General features: G+C 42.5%; 1 protein-coding gene across 16 annotated transcripts in view; it reads right to left on the bottom strand.

The window, feature by feature from the left end:
• Positions 1-20,287, bottom strand: part of tacc2 (transforming, acidic coiled-coil containing protein 2) — a 51,207-nt gene that overhangs the window by 24,794 nt on the left and 6,126 nt on the right. For 15 of the 16 annotated variants that reach the window (XM_055018909.1, XM_055018920.1, XM_055018917.1 and 12 more), the window contains 5 exons: positions 17,591-17,835; positions 15,787-15,894; positions 7,689-13,961; positions 6,346-6,969; positions 1,869-2,159 (listed from right to left, as the gene is read on the bottom strand). In XM_055018909.1, coding sequence (XP_054874884.1) covers positions 1,869-2,159; positions 6,346-6,969; positions 7,689-13,961; positions 15,787-15,894; positions 17,591-17,835 — 7,541 coding nt within the window. The remainder of the gene's footprint in view (positions 1-1,868; positions 2,160-6,345; positions 6,970-7,688; positions 13,962-15,786; positions 15,895-17,590; positions 17,836-20,287) is intronic. The other variant, XM_055018919.1, reaches the window with a different exon arrangement.

Here is a 20,287-nt window from a genome sequence, read left to right on the forward strand (position 1 = left end):
GGTGTCCTGGTTTGAAGCGGCAGCTGTGAATGATCACTATGGGAAGGACTGAGCCATAATATGTCAAGTGGTTATGATGGGGCAGATTGTGCAACGGTGAAAAGGCGCAGTGTGTTTAAAATATCTATATATACACATTTAGTCCTTTTGCTATGTTCGCCATTAACAAGCCATAATTACACAGTATGCATTTAAGTTTCCACAACCACTAAGTTCACATTAGCAAATCCTGTTTCCTTTGAGCTCATGTGGTAGGCGTGCATTGCAGTGCCATACTGTAATTATAAGACATAGCAGACAAAATTTGCTTAGGATTTCAGTTAGAAAATTGCAATAATTCTGTATATATTTTATGCATGTACGGCCAGCACTGACAAGAGTTATATTATACAGTTATTTAGAATAACAGTTCCGTTTTCAAGCAAAGACACTTAAACAAAATCTTGCTGAACATTAGATAAGACTGATGCCACTTTCATGGTAAACATGACAGTAAAAATCAAGTTTTTACCTTGTTATCATGTGTTGTTTTTATATCCTAGAAGATATATCATGACCAAAATTAGCAGTCAACACCATAACTGATCATTTCCACCCTCAAAAACACAGATGCAGACAGTCAAAGTTTCATAACAAACCTAAAGAGACACTCCCTTGTGCTTGCATGATAGAGCTTTTTGTATAATTCTTCCTCCTCAGAACTGGTTTCTGGTTTGAGCATGTATTGCTGAATTACTTTAATATTACAATTGTCATTGTGTAGCACAAAGTAGTTCTACAGTGTTTCAGCAGAGTCTTTGGTGAGCTGGTGTGCTTGGGCTGCAGCGAGTGGGGAGGGGTGAGTATAAATAGAGACAGGGGCTTCATACATTTTCATATTTTAAAGAAAGCTACCATGCAGAATTACAACTGAGCCATTTTAGAACAGGAAGAGATTATTTTCATAGCAAAAATTTTCAGAGTTTTTAGGGGGCACTAAAACTTAGCTCCAAGGCTGGAGGCAAGCAACAGATTTCACCTACCCGCATCACCAAAGCCAACTAATTAACACATGTACAAAGTGACATTATGCCTTTTTTATGTGAATTACGAGCTGTACCATTTTTGACTGTTGGAGATACTGCACCTAGTGGGGGTAATAAAAACAGTCCAACACTTCAAGATGTAGACAGATAATTGGACATTTAGCTGTTACCCTTATTTAAGTCGTTATGCTGAGATCTGTTTTTTTTTAAGCTGGAAAAGTTTACAGATATACATACACATAAAACAATTCAAATAACGTATATATCAAGATCAAGATTGATAGTGTATCACACTATTAATCAACTGTAAAAATGCTGCAAATTATCAACGTCAGGGATCAAACCTTAGCGACATGAATCAATTATAACATGTATATCCAAATGTGTCTGCCTCCAAATCACATAAAAGACAACCGTCTGCTTGACCCATGTACATATTTACTGTTTGAATGTGAAACTAATATTAAATCTTCACATTTTACTCTCAGCAAGCAACGGGAAATACATCTTCCCCAAAATGTGACCACATTCCTTTAAGTTGGGATCAGAAAATCGTGCGAATTCCTCTTGTTGAGCTCTAGGAAATCAGGATCAACGAGGCAGTTCAGTGTGCCAGATGTCAATCTAATGCTGTAATTTGACTTGAACTGTGCGGCTGAAAGGATAAGGACAGGCTACTTTTCAGGAAGCAGGTTAAGGGGGCTGATGTCAGCGCAGGACAAATCTACTGCAAGGTCTAACTAAAGGACAAACATTCATATCAGCTTCTTTGAGTTCATGATTATAAACTTTACCATGAAATAATAAATGACCCAATGAGCACATTGAGAAACATGTTCATACCTTATAGGGACAGGGCAGGGTGCAGGAGCAGGCTGAAGGTCCTCACAGGGGTGAGTAGGAGGTGCAGGAGGGGATGCAGGAGCTGGAGGAGGAAGGCAAGGGGACGCAGGTGGAGTCGGAAAAGCTTCAGGGGTGTCTCTCTCCGGGGGTGTGGGAGAAAGAGTAGGGATCTCTGAAGTATCTTGGAGGTGAGGAGGCGAGGCGGGCAGGAGGTGGTGGTCAAAGGTAGGAGATGGGGGAGAGGCGGGTCGGGCAGGGTGACCTCTCTCTGCCTGCTCAGCGAGGGAGGGCCTGCAGGGGAGGGGACACAAAACATCAACACACAGACCAAAACACTTAGTCCATTTGTGCCGATTTGGAGTCCACATTTCACTTTCCACTAAATTCCTGTACAAATGACCCATGAAGTGAACTTACCTGAAAGCAGAGTAAGACGGAACGCTCTGCTCGGCGCTGTGACCTAAACCTAGCAGTGACTTGAAAAATAAAAGACTCACTCCAACCATCCTAAGAACGCTTTGTCATTTAAATCACATGAAAGTGTCACTCCACTCATCAGTCCCCTTTCATGGCAGTCCATGCTTGTTCTACTTGCCCTCTGCACTGATGTAGCCTGTTTGAGGGAGTCTGGCTCTGTCATCATTGGCCACCTGGTGGAGTGGATTTGGCCCTGATCCAGGCCCGTCTTATCAGGAGTGCTAGGAACTCTAATCTGACAGGCAATGCGATGGACGCCCATGCAGCTGTTCCCCACTTGGGGCATGCCTCCTGTTTAGCTCTAAAAATATCCCAGTAGCTTCTTCTGCAAAATAGAGCTTCACAATGCCGCCATCAACCAAAGCATATATACTCAGACATCAATTCAACCGTCTGCTGAGCTGCACTTTCCAAATGTCCCCTCCAGCTCATTTCAGGCTGAAACACTGCTCAGTTACTCTCCAGCTTTCTCCAGTAAAGTCAGAACTTAATAACATTTAATGAGCGTGTGTGCTTTTCTTATGGCCATAGCAAGTCCAGGTTTACATTTTAACACTGATGTGGTTCAATCACTCCATTATAAGAGTACTGAACTTTCAAACTGGTGCAGGACGGCTGCATACAAGAGGAAACATCCTCAAATTTCATATATGATGTTTTTATTTGGCTCCACTCCCCTACTTACAAGTCCACAGTCAGAAACTTACACCAGCAGGCCAAAGCTATACATGTGTCAGCATCTGTGGCCAACTTGGCACATGCTGCCTGGAAATAGAAACAACCAAGTCACAACATAGTTGAACAAACTGTCATAGGACTCACTGCTGTTGCCAGAGACGGGCAAAAACAATTTTGGGGGCAGATGGGAAAAAAATCTAAATAAAGTCAGTCATCAAATCTAACTGAGAAGAAATACATGAAAGAAAATAAAATTATTCTATTTACTATTTACAAGATTCAACTATTTCCTAATTCAGTGATGTTTTTGCAGAGATAATGTCAGCTGGCTTACTCTGGTTAGCTGCTGGAGATTTCCAACTACAGTGCTGCCTCCAGATATGATGTGCAAGAAGTAGCAGAAGCTTTCTGTCTTAAACAGCATGAATGCAACAAATTAGATGGAGCACATGTGCTCTGTTACAGCAAGGCCTCCTACAGTTTCACATCACTTTAGTTTTACTGTTGGCATTAGCACCTGGAAGCTGTCCAACACAGTTTTTATTGTTCCTAATTCACCTGTGTGAAGTGAATGACTCAAAGAGACCTCAGTTCAAAATAAACACAGAGAAGACACTTTATTCTCTAACCTTCACTTTCACAAATTAGTACTGAAGCTGCTTTCCCTGTACTTTATTCAAGCCATACACACACAAAATTAATACAATCTACATGAAACAGCTGGATTCAAGCACAAGCAGAGTGCTTAACAGAGATCTGTAAATAAAACCAGCTGAATGTACAGAGAAAAGTGTTTTTTTTTTAATGCTGTAATAAGGGGAGGACCATTTCTGTCCAGACGCCAACAGCTAGCTCATACTGTTCACACTCACACACACAAACACATACACAGCCTTCACATTCAAGAACACATTGTACGTATATATTAAAAATACATACTTCATAAATCTACCAATTCTGCTCTGCCACTTCTGAGATAAAACATTATTCACAAGCAGGTTTGTGTGGTTCAATAAATGACTGACACGAGTTTATCCTCTTCACTTGTGCCGGCAAAAGGCAAGTGAACCTACAATCACCATGGCAACTAGTCTATTTACAGTACAATGTGGGCTCCTTTTCAGTCCAAAAACGTGGATGGGAAAGATTCTACATACTACACTCCACTTTTATGCCATATGTGAGCAAGACAGTCAGCGGCCCTTTATGTTTCCTGGAAGACCCAAAATCATTCATTAACTCGCATGCTCATGTAAAAAGTCTGTCATTCCGACTGGAGTTTTGGAAAACTCACAGACAGGAGTTAATCATTATCTTGACAACTACTGAGGAGGTTTCCTGCCAGTCAGAGAAGGCAGCACAACATGCTGTAACCTGTAAAAGTTTCCTATAAATGGGAGGAGGTACATTGTTGTTCATTTCGCAACTTTGTTCCAGAGAAGCCTACTATCAGTGCCTTCGTCTTTCCATTTGTCCCTCCCCTCCACCCATCTGGTGAGGTCAGCAGAGGCAGGGCGTAATTAACACTAGCTACCTACAGACCATCTGCTGCATCCACCTGGTGGGACTTAAACACAAACACTTACTGTAGGACACACACACAGGCAGAGACGCACGACAACGACTTTCTGTCAACTCACCCAGATTTCAGCCGAGGATGAATCCATCGCACAACATCAGCGGTAACTACAGCAAGCGATGGAAATGACTTCAGATGGAAATGACAGCAAAGCCACTGACTGTCCGTCCCAGTGCGTCTCTCCTCTGTCTGTGACTGACTCTGTCATACACACTCCACACCACAGCACATGCTCGAGTGTTTCTCTGAACCCTGGCTTTTGTTCCACTCTGTCTGGTCTGTGCAAATGACTTCAGTGGGGCTGAGTGCCTGCCCAAATTCCTCCCACTACAGGCTTCAGTTCACAAAGCCGCACAGACTGAGCAGGACTGACAGCTAGGACAGCCTCTGGGGGCGGAGGAAAAAAAAAACACATGCACACACACACACACACACACACACACTCACACACACACACACACACACACACACACACACACACACACACACACACACACACACACACACACATGTCATCGGCCATGCAGTCACATTTCTGTCTCTGCCACATGTATGCAAGTGTAACTTTAACCTTTGATGAAACCAAAAGGAAATATCACTGTCACTCTTCCTCTTTCCAAATCTGAACAAAGCGCTGTGTCTCCAACAGCAGTGATGGGACAAGTGTTGAGACTGACAGGCAGCAAGTGCTACTCCGGTATGTGGGATGGCTCCTCAGCATGCAGCAGGAGAAAGTGACAAAAAATGAAGATAACAAGGAGACAAAAATGAAAATAAATAATCTGTAACGATTTGAGTTACTTTAAATATACCAAAAGAGATTAATCAAACAGTAAATCCAACACAGTGCCTTCATAACCTCCTTAAATGCACCATGGATATGTGATTTTTTTTTTGAGTAAAAGAATAACCTATATGGGAATTTAGTCAAGCTGGAGCTGTTAAAATGCTTAAATAAATACTGAACGCCTGCATCGAGGTTGATTCAACAATACACTGCTTTACTATGTGTATTTAACTCAGTCAGAAATTTTCACAGCTGCCATCACATCAACCAGTGCGAATCTGTGAGACTCCAGTGCATTCGTCCAGTCAGACACTGTTAAACCGCTGCAGACAGAAACAACCTACCAGACGCCATCCGAGTGTCTGAAAGCCAAACAAAGCCACCAACGGGACTCTCCGGGCGCATGAAAATCCATTTCAAATGTGTGACAGGCAGGGCAGTGTGTGAGCTGCTAAGCTGTAAAGCACATGTTCCCCTGAGATTCTCCATTTTACACATCGGTTAGCTGCAATAAAATGTCACTACGGCATCAAATACGTGATAAAGAAAAAGTTATGAGAACTTTCAGAAAATGTATCTGGTCCAAAATTATCCTGATATGAGGCTCCTTGTTGGAAAATCAACTAATAACCAAAAAAAAAACTTTAGATATTAGCAAATTAGGGATTATAAGGACATATTTTCTTTAAAACCAAAATGTACACTGAACAGTCTGTTGGTAGGGAAACATTACTTTGCGGTTTACTCAGACTTGTAAAGTAGACTTTTACTGGAAACTGTAGACATCAATTCATAGTGCAGGCTATATGAAACACAAAGTAAGAAGTGATTTGTCATGTTCATTAAACAACAAAAGTAGAAAGACAATAGATATGTCATTAGCAGATGTAAAGATACTCAAAAAACTCATTGTAGTGGATTATGCATCAGTTTTTTGGTTGTTTAAAGGCACTTACCCGCTGTCTTGTAGCTCCTCAGCAGGCTCCTGGATTGTTTCTGTCACTGTGGTTTTCTCAGCTGGGACTGTAAATGGCTCCACAGGTGGGATCTCTACTGGCTTTTCCACTTGTTCCTCTGTCAGCTCACTGATCAACTCCTTCTCTGGCTGAATGGTCTCTGTTGTTGGTTCTGGTTCCTCATCCTTTGCCGGCTCCAGGAATTCTACCTCATTTTTCACTGGTTCTGGGATCTGTTCTGGTATTTTTGTTGGTCTGAAGATCTCAGCTGCTTCCTCCAGAGAAGTTACTGGCTGCTTTTCTTCTGGAAACTCATATGGAGGCTCCTCTTCTTTCTTGGTTGGTTCTGGGAGCTCCCCGTTTTTGGGTTCTTCTGTGAACTCTACTTTTGTGCTCTGTGTTGGTTTGTAAAGTTCTGCTGACTGTTGTGTTGGCTCTGGAGGATCTGTTGTCTTTTTTAGAGGTCCAGGAAGGTCAGTTGGCTTCTTCAGGAGAGACTGAATCTCTGTTGTCTTCTCTGCTGCTTGCTCCGGTGGTGGGATCTCCTCTTGTCTCAGAGGAGCAGCTACCTCCTCAGTCGGAGTAAGAAACTCGAGTTGAGGAGACTCCAGAGATGGGAGGGGTCTGGAAAAAAACAATACAAGAAGAGGGTGTTGGGGGATTTGTTGTTTAGTTTAGAGCACATGCTCAAGGAATGACTGACAAATCACAAGTGTTTTGTGTTTATGTGGGGGCATGTGTCCTTGTAAGAGGGTGGAGTGTATGCACAAGTTCTCTAGGTATGTTTGTGTTGTTATATTGTGTTCAACAGTGGGTTTTGTGTGAGAAAAGGCTCATTCTTGCACTGGAGACCAGTCACGATGTCACAGCTGATGTCACCCTTTGAATATAAAGGACTGCATTACTTCCATTAGGCTTCAACAGGCACAGTCAACTGACCCGAGCTCGAGCTAATACAAAGTGCAGCTCTGTGTTTACCTCCTCATTCATATTCATTGTCACACTGCTCTCCGCAATATCAGGCCAAACAAGGCCTAAACATGGTGTTACTGGAATGCTAAGTTGGGAAAAAAAAGGCAAAAATCTATGGTAACAGACTGAACATCACAGGTTTACAACTCAGGGGAATATAAATATGAATCAAATCAAAATTCTTCCCATTTTTCTTTCTTTTCATCCTTTCTCTTTGTGATGTACTAGAGCAGATGATATGTGACAGCACGCTAACATGCACACATTAAGGGTGAGCGGGCATGACGACCTCTTGTGACCTTTAACATATTTTTTATCCTCTAATCTGGGGTTCTTACACACATGCATACACAATACACACACGTGTTTACCTTGAGGCATCCACTGTGTTCACTTGCTTGCTCTGAGAGTGGGACGCAGCTTCTTTTAGTGCTTTTATCCAGTTTGTCTCTGGTTCCTGGGCTGTTAGTCCAGAAGCAGGACTCTCTGACACTTGTTCAACAGGAGAAGTGCAGGCAGGATGTTTTTCAAGTGACTTTTCTTCATACTGAGAAGCAGCAACAGTGGGGTTTACCATAATATCATCCTGGGGCTTTGACACTTGATCATTGGGTTTTTCTGACTGGGTAGGGGCTACAAGGGGGGCAGATGCTAAATCTTCCAGGCACTTTGACAAAACAGCAGATGGAGCTATGATGATATCAGCAGTCATTTTCTCTTTTATATTACTGTCATTTTCTGCTGCCTTAGAAAATCCAACACTCCCCTCTGAGTGAACAATCTCTGTGCTGCTGTGTGACACCTCACTTTGAAAGTAGCCTGACACTTTCATTGATTCTGACCCACTGTCTTTAGCACTCCCAGTTAAGTTTACAACCCCCTGCTTTTCTATTGCTTCATTGTCTACTACTTTTATCTCACTTTGTTCTTTGTCCTGGCTGCTAACTTTCTCTTCATCCAAAGCAGCTTTATCTTCTTTTGTGATCTCCTCTACATCGGGGCCTTTTATGGGTGTTTGTACTATTGAGCTGCTTTGTGTGGCTGAAGTTTTATTGGAGCCTTGTCGCTCTAGAGGCTTGCACACTGTATCCTGAATTTCACACTCCCCGGTTTCACTGCTGTTGCTTTTCACAGTCGTTGCAGCACTGAAATCCTTTTCCACAGTTTCCAGTTGCCCAGCAGGATCCGGCTGAGTGCTGAATAACTTTGTAGGAATTCCTTCAGTCTGGTTTGAGCTTGCAATAATGTCTGTTTGAATGTCATAGCTATCTGTGCTGACCTTTGATGAAACAGAAATGGGGACAGGTGAAATCTCATGTTCCTGTGAAGCCGGCTCAACAGATACAGCAGAGTTCTTTGACATCTCAGGTTTTCTATATTGGTCTTGACAGGCAGCTGATAGATTGCTTTTTTGCTGACCTTTTCCTTCCAGATCACTCATAAATTCAGTGTTTGGCATTAAATCTGTATCTGACCCACCTACCCCTAAACCGGGGCTTTTATTCCCATCTATCCCCTGTCTTGTCTCACCTACATGAGGGCAATCTATTGCTGTTCCTGTGTCAGCTGAGGCATTTCTCTCAGCACTCCTTCCACTCTCATTTAAATCACTGGCAAGGTGAGACGGCACATGTACCCCATCAACTACTGAAGCTTGCAGTCCCTCGTCTTTCCCTTGAAATATCACGCCGTCATTGCCACTGCCATTATCACCTGTCAACTTATCCTTGCTTCCTGATTGACGCAAATTCCCAACAGAGTCGCCTCCTTCCTCTGCTGCACCTTTTACTCCTGTATGTTGGTTCATTTCTCGCCCCTGTGGACAGACATCTGACAGTTCCTCTGTGGGATGTCTGGATCCCAGACACTGTTGCTGTTGCTCTTGTTGCTGCGCAAAACAGTTTGGATCTGGTGCGGATTGTAATTGGCCAAGAGCTGCACACAAATCTGGTGCAGTGTCGGCGTAAGAGCTGCATTCCAGTGTTGCTGTTAGAGTTTGGCACAAAGTCTGGTCATAAACAGTCTGAGGTTCGCTACTAGATTCTACCTCAGCATGTAGCATGTCCTCAGATGACCCTAAAGATCTGCTGGGAGATAAGGAACAACTTTCTGGCTTGCTTTTGGATGCAAAACCCCTCCTCCTTTCTTCTTCCTTCTTTATATCCCCTAATGGTGACTCAGTCTTTTGTACTTTATGCTTATGTGGTGGCTGCAGGGTTCCAATTTCCTCTACAGCCTCTTTATCTGGTCCATTACTCTGTGTTGGTGTTGTGCCTGTCTTTCCTGTCTGCAGCTCACTGGTGTCCGCTGCTTCCTTTTGATTGTCCACTGTTGCTTCTTCAACATGTTTCTTTTTCTCTTCAAACAAAGCGGAGGTCTGATCTCGCATTTTTTGTATTTCTTTCATCTTATCTTGTTTAATTTCATCATAAGTCTCATCGGTAGGCAGATCAGGGCCGAGTGAGCAGCTGACATTTATGAGGTCATCCCTAATGGATGCTGCACAAATAACAGGTTCAATTGATTCTGGCTCTGTGTGAGTGAGAGAAATTATATTATCAGATTCACCCTTTGCCAGTGCACCAACTGCAATAGGAAGTTCGGTGGGACGAGGCAGGTTTTCCTCTTGTGAAAACTGAATATTTACATCATTGGTACCAAGATTCTCAAGTTCAGCAGCAGACTCTGTAGCATTGTTTCTATCCACCAGAGTTGAATCAATTTCATCTGCATTAACACTGACATCACTGTACTCCGGATCCTGTGCTGAAGACGTTTGGGTCATTTGCCTGCTCTTATTCCCATCCACCCCTCTGGAGATGTCGATGCTGTCATCATCACCATCTGTCTGCTCAGGAAGAAATATATCACAGTCAGTAATGAACTCCAAGTGACTCAACATTGGGCCAGGAGGCTGCAGCACAAAAGCAGTATTACTGGCACGTTGTCCAACAACAGGACCCGACTGGTAAGAGGCTGTCACTTCTGAAGTCACTGATTCATCCTTTGTCAGATCAGCAGAGTCAGTTGTGGAATTAGGACGATCACTAGCCTTTATGAGATCTGTGCTAGCAAGTCCACTGGGAAGTGTTTCAACTAACTGGGTGGGAGTCTGATAACTGGGATCACTTGCGTTCATCTGAAGAGAGGCTGCACAGGTCAAGGTCACATTGTCAGATTTTGAACTACAGTTTAGATCAGCATGAAGCTGCTCGACAGGGGGTTCAGTGGAGACATCACCTAATGGCTCGCAGGTAACATCGTCCGCTGGAAGCACAAAACTTGAGGAGACAGGATGCTCGTTAACTTCTTTTTCTTCAGAGACAGTAACATCACTTGCTAAAGGCTGGTCAGTCTTAATAGAGGCTTTAGATTCAGTTTGTAACTTCTTAATCTCCCCTTCCTTTGACAAATATACTGCACCTTTCTTTTCTTCCACCTCTTCTTGCTTTGTCACCTTTACTGTCACCTGCTCCACTGTTAGATGATCAGATTCAGAAACAGCTTTTCCTGCTTCATCTGCAGTCTGATTCTTCTCAGTAGGAATTACAAGCTGTTTTAAGGAAGTCTCAGTTATCGACTGTAAATCTACAGAGTCTGTCTCCATGTTGTCATTACCTGAGTGAGCTACGGTAATGTTCTCCTTGGTATCGTTAGTCTCCACATCTCCTTTCTCGAACCGGACATGCTTCTGTGGCTTTGGAAAGTCAGCTGACCTCTGTATTGCTGCTTCATCCTTAATAGGAGCTGGTATTGTGGGGATTTCTGGCTTCTTCGAGCAGAGAAAGTCTGGGAAGGTGTAACTGACCTCAACAACAGGATGGTGCAAACTCTCGTGAACAGTCAGGGGAGGCAAAGAGGCGCAGTCCAAAGTCGACACTGACATGCTGATGAGATCCACATTGTCGGCAAAGTGAACTCTGTTGTTACCTCCACTGCTGCCACATAAATACACACCCTCTCCAGACATAGCAGGGCTACCACTGTTGCTCTGGGTACAGGCTTGGACTTGGAAGGTGGCTGCACTTTGGGCTGCTGTCACTTCTGTTGTGCTACTAGGCCGGACCTGTTGATGGCTGCTTGCTTGTTGCTTGTCTGGGATTTGCTGCGAAGTAGTCAAAGGCTGAGGTGAGACTAAAGACAGGAAGACTTGGCCGGAGTTTGTCTCTGTGGTGGATGACTCCTCACAAGTGAGTCCCAAAGACAGTGCTTCTTCCAAAATCAAATTCTGTTTGAGATCAGACCTTACCCCTCCATTAGTATTGCTGGAGCTCTGTTCAACGTGAGAGGGGAGAGGTGAAATTGCTGCGCCACGCTGCTCCTGGCAGGGGTGAAAGAGACGCTCCTGTTCAGTGCAGATGCTCTCAGTGATGGTAGCAATCGGCTCACTCCAGCTCTGTGACTTCAGCTGTGACTCGGCAACATCGGTGGGCGGACACGTTTCAGTCTCGGCTGATGACACCCCACTAGCAGAGCCTTCTGGCTGGCTGAATGAACTGTGCTCTCCAGCCAACCCTCCTTTCTCTCCCACCTCCTCGCCTCCTCCTCCTCTCTCTCCTACTCTCGCCGATCCCGCAGCACTGTGATCCTGACAGTCAGAACCAGTGAGCAGCCCAACGGGAGAGGTATTGATGAAGGCTTCTAACTGGGGTACCTCCTTTTCTGCGCCTCCCTCTTCAGCTGGCGAGATCTCTGTGTCTGAACTACGAATGGTCGTCTCCCTCTGTCCCTTAATTTCAGTGTCGGCCGAGTTGTGTGGCATTTTGCTGCTGCAGCTTTCATCAGATGCAGCCTGTCCCTCTTTGGCTGAGAATGCAAGTGAGCATTTTCCCTGTGAACAGATTAGTGAGAGCTGAGGAGAGCTGTTCACGAGATTGTCTCTCTCTCCGTCTGCAGAGCCGAGGCACTCTTCTGTTCCTCTCAGTGCTGTTTCTCCTTCTCCTTCCTCACTCTCTGCAACTGCTACAGTAGCTACTCTCCCCAGTAAATCACTCCTCACGCTTTCTCCCTCTCCCTTGCTTTCTATCACTTCTGGCAATGTGGGTGTTGTCAGTGGCAACGCAGTTACCACCACTTCAAGGGCACTCTCCACGCAACTCTCTCCCACACACGTTTGGCTGTTGGAGAGTGGGTTTTGATTCTCCTGTGTGAGTATTTTTGCTTCTGTAACTGTAGCCGCCTGTGTTTGTACATCTGATCTCTTATAACTAGAGGCAGCTGGGTTGATAGCTGCAGTTTGGACATGTGTCATGGGTGTATTTTGGTTACTGGTTTCACCTCCGGTTACTTGTTGCTCCCTCTGTGGGTTGTCATTGGAGCTGTGATTCATGCTACTTCGGATATCCATATGGTCGTGGTTATCTGACTGATAGGGCCTCGGCGAAAGAGCCTCAGTGGAAGCAGGTGAACAGGCTGATGCAGTAAGATGATCCTCCCGGCTATGAGAGGATGATAGTGGGGGGCTGGATAATAGTTCTCCCTCAGGACTCAGCTGCTGCTTGTAATCAAACCTATTATCAGTCTGTTCCCCACAAATTACAGTCTGAACATCTGCCTCTGATACTGATATTACATTTTCAGGAGAATCTGTGCAATTGACAGCATCCTGTGCTTCATTTTCAGACTGTACTACTGTCTTTGCTTTCTGTTCAAACCCTGTGCTCTTCTCCATCTTTTTCTTTTTCCTGTTTTTCCTTTTCTTTGCTTCTTTGTTCTGCCCAGCCTGTTTACCACTTGCTGAACTCGTCTGTTTTTCTGTTTTTGACTCCTCAATGCACTTGTCTGTTCCTGTCTGTGCTTCTGGCTGCAACTCTGATAATGTAGCTTCATCCCTTAAATGAGTGCTAGACTCTGATGCTTCTTTAGCCGAATTATCAGTCTTTGTTTCAACTACATAAACAATATTGGGCTCATCATTATAATTTTCTTTCGTTATGTTTGCAGTCTCTGTCATTACGTTCATGCCTTTCATTCTTTCACAGTCTACGATGCTTTTTTCCTCAGTAACTGCATTAGAATCAACATGTTCCTCTTTTAAATCGTCCCTCTGCTCACTGAACACAGCATGTTTTGGAGGGTCTTCAACTGAATCTGCTGCTTTTTCTAATTGTAGATGCGGAGGTGTTTCCTTCTGTTCATCTATATCTGTTCCTTTTACTGTCTTAATCTCTAAACATTTATCCAGGCTCTGAGTTGCTGTAATTTCACTCTCCGTCTCTGCTGCCCCAGTATTACTCTCACTGCCCAGTATGTAATTCCTAAAACTAAACACAACTGTATCCTTCAGACTGTTTGCTGCCTCACTGTTTCCATCTGTATTCCTGTTTCCATGGGCCCCGTTGCTATGTCCTGGCTGGACTACGATTGGAGGCGGTGACGATGACTCACTGGATTCATTAACCATCACTTCCCCAGTCGCCTTCCCAGCATCATTAACCGTCTCAGGCATCGTGCTGGGGGACTCTGAGGGAGTGAGTATGCCCAGTGACGCCATTTGCTCTTCACATTCCTGAAAGGCCTCTTGGAGTTCTCGGTCTAAGAACACGGATGTGGAAGGGGTCAGGGGTCTGCTGCCAGGGTAAGGTGTGGCAGCTTGCTGAGGTGCAGGATGGACATCTGTGATATCTGGGTCACAGCCATGAGGCCTGAGGCGAGGGTAATGTGACAGAGTTAGGAGTAGGTAGGCCGACAGCTGCTCATTTCACAATGCCACAGCACCACTACTACTGGCAGAAGCCCATGCTCACGCACAACACTGCGATACAAACACACAACTGCACTCAGGATGCCTGTTCTGAGATATACATTCCTTACAATAAACTATATCAGCTCTTTCTAACCACAAGGGTGTTAAAAAAACATGCAGGCAGTTAAGACAGTAAGCAGCATTTATGCCTTTTTCCAAAACTACTGCAACTCCTACCATAGCAAGCCTTCAGTTAGTCCATAATTTCACTATATGATATGGATGCCTGAAAAATTAAATTGTGCCAAAAACTTGACAATAAACTGCAGTTTCATTTAAAATTTTGGATTTATAGCTGACATACTGGCTATGACTCACTGACTTTATTCCAGTCAGGCTGTACTTTAATCAGAAAAATGCAAATATTCCATCATCCTGAATTATGGTGGTGAACACGTTTTTGGTTAATCATAAAAACAGTTTTCATGTCAAGAATAGTGATTATTAAACTGAACCTGTGAATGCTACATAGAACATGCTATACAAGTAATTATAGACTATTTACTATTCCTTTTGGAAACAAGGGATGACAATAAGGGATGACAAAAAAAACTTTTAGATGCTCATAATTGTACAATCAAACCAATACTGCCTTAAAATATATATATAAAAAAAAATGTGAGACTGTCCTGCAAAACACTCCCTAAACTGCACAGTTAATATCATCTTGCCATCTAGTTGTAACAGCTGAGTCGTTGACTTTACTGAAAAATGCAGTGGAGCCGTTTTAATCTTAAGGATGTCTGAGTGTATAGAGCCACCATCATTATTTAGTAATAAGACAACCTACACTCATTATCTTGTCATCAAATGGTACTTTGAAATCTGCCCAACATATCCGCCTTTCATGTTCATTTTTCTGAACACATAAAGCAGCCACTATGATGTCACTATTCAGCTTCAGATAAATAAAGTGAGAATTTACATCTCTACACATGATTGGTTGATACAGTCCTATAAATGCTTGGTAAAGGCTCCAACAATTCCTTGTCAACACAACTTCTGCCCTCACGTCATGCCGCTCACTTATTTCACCAACCTGCTACTCAAAGCCTGCATTTCAGTCACTTGGCACACCCTGTTAAAGGGCGGAGCAGCAAAATAAACTGAAGTGTTTGCAGCTGGCAAGTCCTGCTATGAAACAGGCTGCCGCCTGCCTCTACCTGACGTAGAATAGACCAGATGTTTGTGATGTTCATTAAAACTGTATGGTCCAGTTTCTCTACAGTGGAAAGCCTAAAAAGTAAGAACTTTATCTTTTTCCTTCGTCCTTTCTGCTGTTGAAACAGTGTACGCTGTACCATAAAAACCTGCAGAGTGCATATTTTTAATTTATAGGTTACCACATTCATATCAAGCAAAAACAAATATACTACTGCAATGTGTCAGGCTGTCAGAACACATTAAATCCTCAGACAAATTAGTGCAATTAAGCACAGCACTCAGACAAAAACAGAATGCCAGGCAACACTTGAGGCAGAAAATAAAATGCCTGCAGATATTTCACCTGAGCATGAAAAAGCAAAATAGCACACGTCACGCCAAGTCTGCTTGGACAGGCCACACGAGCAGTGACATGCATCACACTCATCCACAAGTTAGAAACTTTACATCATCCTGTCATCTCTTTGTTCCACTCCATGCTCTCTGGTTTTACTTCTAATCATCTACTGCCGATCAGCAGACGCCCCGCTGCCCCCCGTCATGCTGAGTCTGTGAGGTACCTTTTGTCTAGAACCACCAGTGGTCGACTGACTTCCATGTGATTCTGCAGACCAGCCAGCAGAGGGTTCACCTGCTCACATTTCTGCTCACCTGAGCTAGTCTGAGTTCTGCTAACACAGACCCACACACATTCACACATGCAGCAAATCGATATCAGATTAGCTTTCACCTTGACTGAATAACAGGTGCAAATGTGTTCCCTTCATAGCCATAAATCAAGCAAATTGAATACTCAATATATCATTATGCAGTAATATTCTGTATATTACAAAATTAATGTGATATTTTATTGATCATAAACCTGCATCTTCCAGTAAATCACTGTAGTATATCCATCTACATTCATTTGTGTTGGTTATATAAGCATTAACTATGATGCTTATCATAAAAAAAATACTAGTGTGTCAGCATGTCTGAAGCTGAAAGCAAAACCAGTCACAGGAGCAATAACATTATCTGTATGTATGTTAGCCTTGCAATATATAGTAGCCACATTTCTTTTCCTGCCACCCAATGCATGCTGGGATTGGCTCAAGCCCTGCCACGATCCGTAAAGATGTAGAAGATAGACTGCAGATGTACCAGGAAACAGGCTGGTCTGACAGAGTAGATCTCTGACTTAACACACATTCCTTAAAAAAAAATAAAGAAAATTACAGGGGAAAAAAATGACACTTATTATTTATTAAGACCATAAATCAGCTCCATGAGGACTGTGTGGTTGCGGTTTGACAGCTCTGCCAACATGAGCAAATGACCTCACAATCGTCATTAAATTTTGTGCTTTTTTCACAAATTAGTGCTAATCTTGCCTCATGTCCGACCTCCATCCCTTGAATGATGAGGATGCTTGAGAAAATACCTTTTTGGGGGTTTTCAGAATTACTTGTGTGACACATTTCCAAGAACAAGTAAATTGTGAGGCCAATTTAATATGTGTCAAATGCAAAGAAAATGCAATTTTACTTTTGTCAAGAAGCAGACAACTTGATACACATTTCCTCAGTGCTCTGACTAAAAGCCAAAAACAACAACAACTCATCTTTCTTCTTTCTGTGACATTCAGCCATGTTTTCCTTTGACATTAAAAGACAAAGTGTGAATGAGTCATGTCAGATGTGGTGACCTTTACTGTGGAATGCTTTTAAAATTGTCACACCTTAGCAGCACACCAGTCCTTAACTCACACGAGAAACAGTCCATATCATAACACTATAGCTGTCGATCCTGCTGTTTTCCTGCCAATTGTAACAAACCAAACAAAAAAACTTTTCTAAATATAATGTGGGGCAACAGACTAAATTGATGGTCTGATCTATGTGTTTCCCACATGTTTGCTGATGAAAACAACTCAGTTCCACTCCTTGATTCTATCACAGCTGATAATCATCGCCTGATTAATTATAATACATCCCGAAAATAACCCATAAAAATATTAACATTAATTTGTGAATCAAAAGGTTAAAGATCAGATTTCCGTAAACTGGCAAATTGTGAAAATATAATTTGTAACCAACCGAAAATGGCTGTGGTAATACAATATAGTACATAAATCTGTTACACAACGTCAGTATGTGAGGACTCACCTCTTTTCAGTGGGCAAAAAATAAGCTCTTGTTATATAAATCATAAAATTTTAGGGTGAAGATGTGGTTTAAGATTAGGGTAAGTGTTCGGATTTAGCAAGTAGTGATTCTGATGAGGGTTATGGTCCGTAGCCAGGAAAATAATGTAAGTCAGTGTAATGTCTTCTGATGTGGAAACAGTTGTGCTTGTATGTGTGAGTGTGGCCCCTTGACTTACCCCAGTGAGGACTCCCAGATGTTGAGCTCACTACTGAAATCTAAACTAGGCAGCAAGTCATGAGGAAACTCGAGCTCCTCCTTGTCCTCCTGGTCAGATGCTGCACCTCTGCTCTCCTCCACTCCGGTGATGACTGGGACGTCTGGGAACACTGGTTCAGACAGCAGACTGCGGTGGCTGGTGGAGGATTCAGTCAGCAGGGCTCTGTCGTCCCTCTGGGTCAAACTCTCAGCGTGAGCTTCAGTCTGTGGAACAGTGAATCACAATCGCAGTCAGCGACACGCTGGAGTCTCTGCTGCACGACACACGAGGGCGTACTTCAACAAGTGTGAGCATGTTGCAGGCAAACACAGGAACACCCACGGATTAAAGCTCCAAGCTAAACACCACGTGGACAAATAACTACACCCATGTGTTAAATTATTAAGCAAACTGTCGTTTGTACAGTAATGCACTGATCATACTGGCTGAAGTACGTCCTTCCATTCAGACTCCATATCTTAGCCTGTAAATATGCTCACAGCATGCACTTAATCTCTGCAGCTTTGTTTACTCTCTGCTCTTGAGGATCACATCATTACTGATCAGAATGAAAAAACAGCAAATTAATTAAGTGTATAACCATTATAGTCTGGTGTTTTCTGCCTGACACGCCTCATGAGGAAGTCAACTGCAGTTTTTTTCCCCCAGGGCTTCATAAAAGTGAGTAAGAATAACCATTAATGACAAACCAGTCCTGCTGGATGGTGACAAGACACCAGTCATGCGGTTTAATCATAGTCTAGCTTAAAGATATCTTAGATTACATCACTTCTTTGCTTTATCCTTAGTAAATAATTAAGATGTCCTTTAATTTCAGCCAGTTGCTTTCTTACACAATGTGAAAACAATGAATTCAAAATGTTAATCTGGAGTCTCATTTGTTTTTCTTTCCATCTGTCTGGCTGTCAGATGGACAGACTGAGTCCAGCCACAACTGTACACTGCAACACTTGGCCGTGGCATCACGTTGCAGCAATGTTCCCTGACAGCAAACAACACTCAACTGTCAGGTCACCGTGTGATGGAATTTCTCCCGCATGGGCTGCTCAGTTAACAGACGTGGAAAGTTTTCATTTGTTTCACCCACACAGACATAAACAGAGGTTTGCAGGTGTGGGCAAACAAAAGTGCACTTGCGCAAACACATGCAAAAGTGTGCAGCTTTTAAACGCTCAGTGTTGCTGGAATAAAGATGCATGAGCTGTTTCTTAGGAAGAGATTGTGAGTTTAGTGCACTGGGCTGTGAGCTGATTCAACGTGTGGGTTTGGATACAACAGGACTGTGGTAATGGTGTTCTCTGAGGATCTGCTGAGATTCAGAATTGAAGAGCATCATTTATTATTAATGAAGCAGTAGTAGACAGCGTGCCTGCACACAAGTAGGGGTGAATATCATGCCAAGCAAAAACACATCAATGCTTGAAAACAAATTCTTAGTAAAAGATGTGAGCACAGTTATTATTTATCTGTTGTACACTTGCTTTACTGCTTTTATTAACCCTCCTGTTGTCCTCATTTACGGGCAACAAAAAATATTGTTTCCGTGTCTGAAAAAAATCCCAAAAATTCAGCAAAATATTCCCCAAATTTCTGAAAATTTGCAAAACCTTCAGGAAGAAAATTCCAATAATTCCTTAAAAGTTTCCCTTATATGTTTTATTTTTTAAAAAATCCCCCAAATTTCGCAAGAAAATTCTAGTAAATATTTTCAAAAAATGAGTAAAAAATCTTCCAAAAAAAATTCTAAAAATATCTTAAGTGATTACATATATATCAGTAAAACTTCTAATATTTTCTTAAGGACATTCACATAAAAATCAACCAAAATCCAGCAAAACTCGCTGGATTTTGGTTGATTTTTTTTGTGAATATTCTTAAGAAACATATTTAACATTTCTTTTGTTCCAGCAAAAACATTCAAAGATTTCCCAAAAATGTTGAAATGTGGACATCAGAAGTTTCACTGTGAAAATAATTTTTTCCCCACATTTTTAAATTTTAAAATGGGTCAATTTTGACCCGCAGGACGACATGAGTGTTAATTCAAGATATTCAAACTTCAATTAAGCAATCGAGTAAGCAATCGATTCATTTAAAATTTTTGTTACATTGACTGAATAAAAATAATCTAATGTATTACTTCTCTGAGAAGATGAACTACAAAAGGCCACCTCCTTCTCTAGTTTCACCTCAGTGGTGTACTGACTGAATGTGGATACTGGAGACAGATTAAGTAAAGTTGTGTATGTGCTGAGGAGGCTCTGAGTCACTGGCCTCACCTGCTGTCACCACTACAAAGAGCCTCCTTTGTGCGACACATTCAGCCCAGATGGAGGATCTCCTCTCATGCACACAAATGTTGCTCACATGAACACAAAAATAAGAGACCAAATATTGAGTCTACTAATCCTTTTAAATGTCATTCACAAGAACGGTGTCATGCCGTATTAGGCTATTTTTAAATGTTCAAATTTAGACTATCCAGCTATGCTCTTTTTCAAAAAAAAACTCGGTTACACATTTGATTTCAGAAAAACATGAGAGAACATAAAACATTAAAGAACCACAGAGTGAAAGAAACTGAACCCAAAAAAAGCACCGCTGCCGGTAAAACTGTCACTCTGAAAGCCTCCCTTCTGCTCTTCTTTTCTATTC

The sequence above is a fragment of the Amphiprion ocellaris genome, chromosome 16 (assembly GCF_022539595.1).
Source record: "Amphiprion ocellaris isolate individual 3 ecotype Okinawa chromosome 16, ASM2253959v1, whole genome shotgun sequence".
In the NCBI taxonomy this organism is placed as follows: Eukaryota; Metazoa; Chordata; class Actinopteri; family Pomacentridae; genus Amphiprion; species Amphiprion ocellaris.